Genomic DNA, 9,318 nt, shown 5'->3' with positions numbered 1-9,318 from the left:
CAGAAACTGAAAAACAAAAAAACAAAAAAACAAAAAAAACAATATACCTGGGTTCCGTTATTCGGTGCACAGACTTCTGGGAAATGTAGTCTATGTGACTGTGACGTCACAGGGAGACTTCCAGGAAATTCTCTTTCGGCTTTTGGTTTCCACACATGAGTCTTCCCCAAAGTTGGGCGAGTGTCCTGCCCTGCTCTACATTCCTCTTGCGTCTCTGACATGGAGGTTGGTCCAGGGTGCAGCTTAGCCTGGGGCACTGTTCAGGGTGCAGGGATCCGTCTTGGAGGGAGCGGACCTGGGTTTGGTGAGAGAGCGGAAGAAGCTGCCTTGGAGGTGCTGTGCTGAACTGGCTGGGTCACGTGAGGTTGCAGGTCAGGGCTGGGGAGAGGGCAATAGGGACTGTGCCTTGAGTGACAGTTTCCTTAGGATGTCCCCTGCAGCCTTGGTCTTCTAGGACAGGAGAGCTGCTTGGTAGCGCGGAGTAGGTGATAGTGCAAAGTCAAGGATTGCAAACTCATGATGCTCAGCTGACTGCCTGCTCCTGAGGTGGAGCTGGGAGCTCAGTGAGCAGCTTTGGTGGGGAAGCATGCTTCTCTAGCTGAGCCGTTCTCACATGGACGCTGTCAGATTTCTCAGAATCTGTAGAGCAAACGGGGTCTGGTCCTTCCTGAACTCTGAAGACGGCCTAGTGTAACGGCCTTGATTGTGTTCATTTTCTCTGCCAGTTATAGAATTAAGAGAGGGGGGCTAGAGAGATGGCTCAGCGGTTCAGAGCACCGGCTGCTCTTCCAGAGGATCTGAGTTCAATTCCCAACAACCACATGCTGGCTCGTCCATCGATCTATATGGCTATGCCAGAGGCCATGGAGAGACATTGTAAAAGATTTGAACAGGGTCAAACACATGCAAGGAATAAACCTGAGCAGCACAGATTTTCATCACATTGCCATTTTCGGTTATTATTTGTGCCTGCCATAGTGTCCTCCATAGTCATTATCAAATGCAGCAACATATTTTGAGTTGAAAGGTGTGTGTGGTTGCAAGGCCGATTCTTCCATTGATCTTTGTTTCAGGAAATGCTGTCCTTCTGGGATGTGGCCATTGATTTCTCTCCAGAAGAGTGGGAATGCCTGGAGCCTGCTCATTGGAATTTATATAGGGATGTGATGTTGGAGAACTACAGCCACCTTGATTTCCTGGGTGAGGATCTCATCCATAGTGAATTCTTATTTCACCATCAACATGTAGCTTCCTCGCTTTGCATAGTATCTCATGGGAGCATTTCAACAGTGAGTTTCATAGCCTTAATTTTAGAAAAGTTAGGGAGGTTGGTGTATAGGTAAGAAACAGTTCATTGTTTTTCTTTCTGTGTGTTTGAACTCTCCAAATTAGAAGGATGTGCTCATCACTCTAGTGGGACTGTTAGAAATTCAATGGCAAGAGACATGGAGCACACTTGTTAAAGTGTTTCACAGTTCGTTTTTTTTTTTCTTTTTTTAAACTTTTATAGATTCTTTGTGGATTTCACATTCTGCATCCCCACCCCACCCATCTTCCTATCCCCCTGCTTCTACCCTCTGCCCTTGCAACCTCCCCCACAACAAAATAAAATTTAGAAGAAAAACCAAAAACCAAAACAAACAAGCCACATTTTTTAAAAAGGAGAAGAATCTTGTAGACACTGTGGTGTGGCCCTGTGAGTCACACAGTTCACCCTTCAGTCCATCCATCTTCACTTGCAGACATTCCTTGTCATGAGTCTTTGGTCTGGGTCCAGGTCTCTGGCCTCCGCTGCCCTATCTAAAATGGGCTCTCACTGGGGCTCCTCTTGGGTATTCTATTTTTGTCCACTGTCATGGAGTTGCAGTTTGGGTTCTTGAAGTTTGTCCCTTTCACATGCTCCCTCAGCTCATGGACGAAGTGGATGTTGGAGTGGGCCAGCTCATAGCCCTGGTTCTGGGCCTGGGTGGTAGCTGGGCCGGTCAGCTGGGCTGCTCTCCTGCTTTGTCAGCACCCAGGTGAGCTCTCCAGCACTGCCTTGGCCAGCCCACACAATGCAGCCTGCATCAAGGAGCAAAGCCAATTCTTCTGCTCTGAGGTCCTTGGGTCAGCTCCCCCACACTCACCCCACCAGCCCAGCTCCCCGGTCTTGTCCAGGGGAAGTGCAGGACCCTCTTTCCTGATAGCTCACAATTCAGTTTCAATGATTTTCCCTTTGAATGAGACTCAGAATCTGAACATTGTACATTCCTTCATGTACTGTACTTCATTTCATGTGAGAAAACATTTAAGGAACTGATTGTCTGCAGTCAATTATCCCATCATCTTTCCTTATAAACAGTGTACTGGGAGGGACATGTCAATTCCCAGCAGAAGAACACTTCAACAATCTTGTTCCCTTTTCCTACAAACAGGTCTTGCTGTCTCTAAGCCACACCTGGTGACATTTCTGGAACAAAGACAAGGACCTTGGGATCTGAAGATACAAGCAGCAGCCCCTGTGTATCCAGGTGGATAGGAAAGAGGGGGTCAGGGACAGAGTTGAAGTCTAAAGATTCAACAGATAGGCAGGCTTTCCCTCATATGTTGAAGTAAGATATTGTCATGGAGACAATTCTTTAGGTCTCTTCTTCTTATCTTTGATTTCAAAGAGGGATGTGTCTCAGAAGTTTATGATGGTTTAAGTCTCCTAAGCTTTGTATTTCCCTAATGGTGAGCTGTCCTTGGATTTACCATGACTCCTAAGACTCAGGGAAATGCCACTCTATGAACATGAGTCATTCATTTGCTGCGCTTGAAATCAGGCTCATGCCAGAAAGATCTCTACACTGAAATGAGTATGGTTTGGTTTATGAAGCCAAACCCACAGTTCCATCACAGAGAGTTAGACAAGAGCAGAGAGCCCAACACTTTCAGTTCTGTTAATTAGGACAACTTGGGGTTGGGAAACAGCTGGATAAAACTCAAACGAATTCAAATCACCCTGTACCGTTCATTCCCCACTGATCTTAGGGAAGAGTCAAAGCATTAACTTATTTTATATGAGGATATATTGGGCTATAAGGTACACTAATTTAACAGAGGGTCCTTTGTTTTGTCGATGAAGTTGTACAAACAGTTAATGACCAGGGCCAGATTAGTTGTAGGAAGAGAAGGATGAGAGAACCTGCTGGGCCTTTAGGTGTTGGTCTATGGGTCCCCATCACACCAGTTTTGCAATCAATGATTTTCATGGCAGTTAGTGGATTTGGGCCTTTTATTAAGTTGTAAGTCTCCATTTTTTTTTTAGGAAATATATTTATATCATATACAAAGACCAACTTTTATTTGGATGTATACTCAGCCATAATTTTTTAAAGATAAAAGAAAATTTTATTTATAGACCTGATGTTCTCAGATAGATCGGAGCTAGTAAAATGTCTTTTTTCAGAGTTTGGTCATTGGTAGCTATTAGGTTTATTTCTATAAGAAGCATTTTGACTAATAGTACCATGAGTCCAGTGGGAGGAAGAAGATATTGTGGTCCCTATATCTAAAAATCTCCTGTTGAGTTCAACAAACTTCTTCCGTGTGTACAGGTCCGTTGGCTTTGGGCTTTGTCATGGGAGCAGGACTGAGGAGCTGGTCCTAGATGTCTCTGGACGGTGACTCAGAATTAGTGATCTGGGTGAACTGTCACATCCACCTCACCTCCCTCTCAGGCTGTATTGTTTTCTTTACCTGATGCGGTGGGTCCACACATGGCACAAGCAGCTTAGTTTAAATGAGTGCCACAGTTCATCCTGCTGTGCTGACTGGCCCTGTGGCAGAGCCTCTGTCGTATATTATCTACCACTTTGCTGAGGACTCCTTACACAGTCAGACATGGACAGCTCAGCTCTGGGGTTAGCTGTGCCAGGTGTAGGTACAAGGTTCCCCTGTACATAGGATACTCAGCATCAGTTCTTAGGACATTGAGTACAGAGTGATTGCAATGAATGTGTCCATTGCTTGAGACTTTTAGGTGCAGAGTCTAAGATCTTCCTCAGCATGAGAGAATGGCACATGAGGAGTAATTTGTCTTCCCTACAGATACTGGGTAGAATTTCCTGGTCTGGCTTACAGGCCAGACGGAGACAGGAACAGCAGACACTGACAAGTCCTATTCCTCATGCATCCTTATCTTGTGTTGAGACTAGAATGCCATTTATTCTGATAGGCCTGTGTCCCCTTGAGGGTAAGTGTGCTGTTTGATCCTGGGTGTGTCCTGCCATGCAAGTGTAGTGTAGATTTAACCCATTTTACTCAAGCATTCAATTTCAAAAACCAGTTTTTGTAAAGTACATCTGATTTTGAATATTATTACATATTAAGCAGGCTTTAAGTTGAACTTGAATTTGTTTGAGATACCTTCCTAGGCTCAACTTTGATAACATATACAGAAGACTCTATTATGGAAGGTATAAATGTGTCTCTCCCTCTAATATTATCTTTGTAAATCAATTATATTTGTATTTAGCATGAATATAAACACAATTTTGGGCACATCAAGTATATTTAATAACTCATTAGATGACTTACCCTTAACTATAAATATATCTTTGTTATATTTGTTGTAACAGGTTTTAATAAATTAGTAACTCTCATCAGAGTATGATTTAATAAATGAAAATAATTTATTCCTGTTAAAAATTTCAACCTTGCCAGGCAGTGGTAATACACACCCTTAATCCAAACACTGGGGAGGTAGAGGCAGGAGGATCTCTGAGTTTGAGGCCAGCCTGTTCTACAAAGTGAGTTCCAGGATTACATGGTGAAAGGTTACATGGTGAAAGCCTATCTCAAAAAATAAAAATAAAAAAATAAAGAAATAGGTAAGTTTGTCATCTGTGCATTGACATATAGGTTGCCTCTGCAAAATTTCTGTTATCCACACGTGAGCCTGAAGTATTTTATCATGATGATAACTTTCAGATAAATATTTTCATGTCATTGAAAGAAAACATAAAATACTGTCCTGAATCCTTGAACTATATTATTCGGTCTTTTTGTACACAATGTACTTGTGATGCAACTTATCTTTTTTACCTTCGAAGCTAAAAGTCTATACTTAGTATAAAAGTTATGTTTTTCTATTTTGATCCAAACTCACACAATCACAATTAGCTTCCTTTGTTCCAGGCCTGGCTACTTTATAATCTCATGGATGGAAGTCCAGCCATATAATATCTGTATTGCTTAATGGGCTTATGTCTGTTAGTAAAATCCCCTTACAACTTACTTAGCAATTTAACTTGGAATAATATGCCATTATTTCTGTTTTCTCCTTGGTTGTACTCTTTTTATTTTATTAATTATACTCAGTGCACAGAGGTATTGAAATAGACTGCAGCTTATTTATGGTTAGATATGTATCAGTTAATGTCTCCATTTAAAAAGTAGGCATTATAAGTATAAAAGATACTGCTTAGCTTTTGTTCATATCTGAATTTTGCTCAACAGGAACAATACCCAATGATTGTAATAATTACAGCAAGGCCACTGATTGTAATTCACTACATATTCAATGCCAGAGAATTCATACAGGGGAGAAACCCTACAAGTGTGAAGAATGTGGTAAGGGCCTTAGTTCTCAAAAAGCCCTATCTATACACCAGAGACTTCATACTGGAGACAAGCCCTATATGTGTACAGAATGTCATAAGGCCTTCAGTACTCGATCATCACTTTTTATACACCAGAAAAATCATACTGATGAGAAAACCTACAAGTGTGAAGAATGTGGCAAATTATTTTACTATCCTTCAATGCTGAAGCAACATCAAAGAATTCATTCTGGAGAGAAACCCTATAAGTGTGAAGAGTGTGGCAAAGCTTTCTATGATAGTTCATTCCTGAAGCAACATCAAAGAGTTCATTGTGGAAAGAAACTGTACAAATGTGAAGAATGTGGGAGAACGTTTTCCTCTGCTTTAACCCTTAACCAACATAAAGGAATTCATTCTGGACAGAAAAAGTACAAGTGTGAAGAACGTGGCAAATCTTTTTGCTATCCTTCATTCCTTAAGCAACATCAAAGAATTCATTCTGGAGAGAATCTCTACAAGTGTGAGGAATGTAGCAAACAATTTTACTGTTTTCAACACCTTCAGGAACATCAAACAATTCATACTGGAGAGAAACCATACAAGTGTAAGAATGTCATAAATCCTTTTATAATTATGCAACCCTTAGGAGACACAAGATAGCTCATACTGGAGAGAAACCCTACAAATGAAGAGTGTATCAAATGTTTTTCTTCTTCTTCTGCCCTTAGAAGACATCTAGTAGTTCATTCTGAAGATAATCCCTACAAATGTGAAGAATGTGGAAAAATGTTTTCCCATGCTCCAAGCCTTCAGGAACATCAAACAATTCATACTGGAGAGAAACCACACAAGTATGAAGAATGTCACAAAGCCTTTCGTTATCACTCAGCCCTTAGAAGAACAAGACAGTTCATACTGGAGAGAAACCCTACCAGTGTGAAGAGTGTAGCAGATGTTTTTCTGCTTCTTCAGCCTTTAGACGACATCAAACAGTTCACTCTGGAGACAACCTTATAAATGTGAAGAGTGTAGCAGATGTTTTTCCTCATCTTCATCTCTGTGAAGGCATAAAAAAAAAAATTCACTCTGAAAAAACTCCTACAAGTCTCAGGAATGTGAAAAGGCCTTTGTTAATCATTGTAGCTTTACTGAATAAAAGACAATTCATACTGGAAAGAAGTCCTACAATTGTAAAAAGTTTATACTTCTTCAGCCCTTAAAAGACATCAAATAATTTATTCTGAATACAAATTCCATGAGTTTGTTGACTGTGGTAAAATCTTTGCTAATCATTCAGACCTTGTTCAAATCAAATGAATCCATAGTGGAGAATATTAACATAATTATTTTGGAATATCAACAGGAACATCATCTAACTTCCATCAGCACAAAGGTAAGAATGTCATCAGAACACAGTAGAGACTTCTTTTTGCTGTCACCTCCCCACTGGTTTGTTCAATGTGTTTGAAACGTGCCTTGATTGATGAGTCACTTTCTCCTGTAACTATAAATGTACCATGAAACTGTTACCATATCATAACTTTGTCTGTTGCATGCCCGGAATCTGAGATCTTGGCTGTGGCATAGTTACTGTTATTTTTTTCTAATGCTGTCACCCAAGCTCCTGTAATAGCATCTCCCCTGGGTGTGTAAGAAGCTCCATGGACTCATATTTCTCACAATGTTGGATTTTGGTGGAATGGTCTGCATTGGTACCAATTTGGGGTGAATGGGCATTTGTGGTTTTCTCCCAGAGGAAATGTTCATAGAATACATTATCAGTCATAGTTGATTCCAGAGTAAAGAATCTCGGGGGCTGGAGAGATGGCTCAGAGGTTAAGAGCACTGGCTGTTCTTGCAGAGGTCCTGAGTTCAATTCCCAGCAACCACATGGTGGCTCACAACCATCTGTAATGAGATCTGACACCCTCTTCTGGCATGCAAGCAGAACACTGTATACATAATAAATAAATCTTTAAAAAAAAAGAATCTCTCTCTCTCTCTCTCTTTTTTTTAAAGTTCAGAACAGCTTTTCTCATATGTATCCAACGTCATGTCACAGAAACTTGGAACCATATTGAAATAAGGACCCGAGTCAATTCCACTCACTCAGCAGAAAGGATGTATTTGATTAGTGGATATGTGATCATCAAGTATGAAACATTGTAGGGGCAGATCTTTACTGTTGATTCAGATCTGAAAATGTCTTCTCAATCTCACGTTTACTAATTTACTGTAAACTATTAATACAGGGTAATTAACACCTAAACATTAACAATCACTGACTTGATTAAGTCTTTACTGTGCCCAAAATTGTGTTTCTAGTCTTGCTAAGTACAAGTGAAATTTATTTACCAAGATGAGATGGGAAGGAGGGCCAATTTATATCTCTCCTTTTATAATCTTCTGTATGTGCTGTTGAAGTATATCCCAAAGCATGTACCGCAAAACTAGTTTAAACTTTGTTTAGTATGACATGAAATTAAAAGTCAACTGTAATTATGTTTTTTTTAACCTATTTTGGGAAATAGAGGGCTAAAACTAAAGGTGTTAAATTTATAGTACCAATGCATGGCTGTTCACTGCCAGGCCCAAGTAGCATCATTTGGATGGGACACAGACCCTATCAGAGTAAATTGTATGCTAGCCACATTACAGGATAAGGATGCACAAGGAAAGAAGACGTGATGGAATTCTGCTGCTCCTGTCTCCCTCTGGCATGTGACCAGATTAGGAGAACTTCCTAGGAAAGATGAATTATTCATGTCTCACATGGCAGTCAGATGGATTCCCTTGCCAAGTAGAGAGTTTATACCCACATCCTAAATTTCTCAAGCCACAGAGGGGCAAATACCAATTATTCTGCCTTCCTTGTCTCCCTTTGTAACCAATGAGGATGCTGTCAATAGGGAATCTTTGTATCTAACCTGCCACCCAAATGGTATTCAATTTACATCATAGTTGAATTGGCCATGCCCCTACCCTGACATTCTGTTTTTCTCCTCCTAGCAAAGCCAGTTCCAGGATGACAGGTCAATGCATGATTCTGTAATGAGTCCCAAGAAGTTTTAAGTAACGTAAGACAGAGTCGGCCAAGAGGCCATTCAGTACAGCAGGATCAAGTGTGAGCACTCATTTAAACATCAAGCTTCAGGATCCACCGTGCACAGTCAAGAAAAGAGCACTACCTGAGGAGAACGAAACTTGAACTGTGAATGTCCAGCTGGACCAGCCTCTCTGAATCACATGCCGGAGATGATGGTAACCTGCTCCTCAGCCCCACTTGTAATGTGAATCCAAATAAATAAATAAATAAATAAATAAATAAATAAACAAACAAACCTGGCATCAGATCGAGGGGTAAATGCTGAAAGATCAAAGAAGTAAAGGACCCAGCCACTAGAGAGACTTATCTCTACCGAATCCTCAGACCAAAAATGGGGCTGAGTTTCTGTCTCCTCCCACCTTATATTCCTGTCTCCACCTTCCTAGTCCTGGGAATAAAGGCCTGAGCTTCTACCACCTGGCTCTGTTTCTCTTTTAGACTGGAACTCCTGATCTTCCTGCTTCTTCTTCCCAAGTGCTAGGATTAGAGGTATGTGCCACCACTGCCTGGCCTCTATGGTTACCAGTGGCTAGCTCCCCACTCTGATCTTCATGCAAGCTTTACTTGTTCTCCTTTTTTGTCTAAAATAAGAAAAGAAGGTTATAACTAATATATGATAAAGTATATACGATAAGTACAATAACT

General features: G+C 40.8%; 1 protein-coding gene across 1 annotated transcript; it reads left to right on the top strand.

Moving 5' to 3' along the window:
* Positions 1 to 212: 212 nt before the first annotated feature.
* On the top strand, positions 213 to 9,016 carry LOC131921934 (zinc finger protein 58-like). The gene is given in 8 exon segments (XM_059276685.1): positions 213 to 333; positions 1,074 to 1,200; positions 2,415 to 2,510; positions 5,482 to 6,171; positions 6,174 to 6,252; positions 6,254 to 6,465; positions 6,468 to 6,960; positions 8,577 to 9,016. Coding segments are annotated over 7 exon segments (1,638 nt in total). The 5' UTR covers positions 213 to 219; the 3' UTR covers positions 6,788 to 6,960; positions 8,577 to 9,016.
* The last annotated feature ends 302 nt before the right edge of the window (positions 9,017 to 9,318 follow it).

Source organism: Peromyscus eremicus, chromosome 11 (assembly GCF_949786415.1).
Source record: "Peromyscus eremicus chromosome 11, PerEre_H2_v1, whole genome shotgun sequence".
NCBI classification, from domain to species: Eukaryota; Metazoa; Chordata; class Mammalia; order Rodentia; family Cricetidae; genus Peromyscus; species Peromyscus eremicus.
The sequence above is the reverse complement of the archived record's forward strand: the minus strand, read 5'-3'. Positions and strand labels throughout refer to the sequence as shown.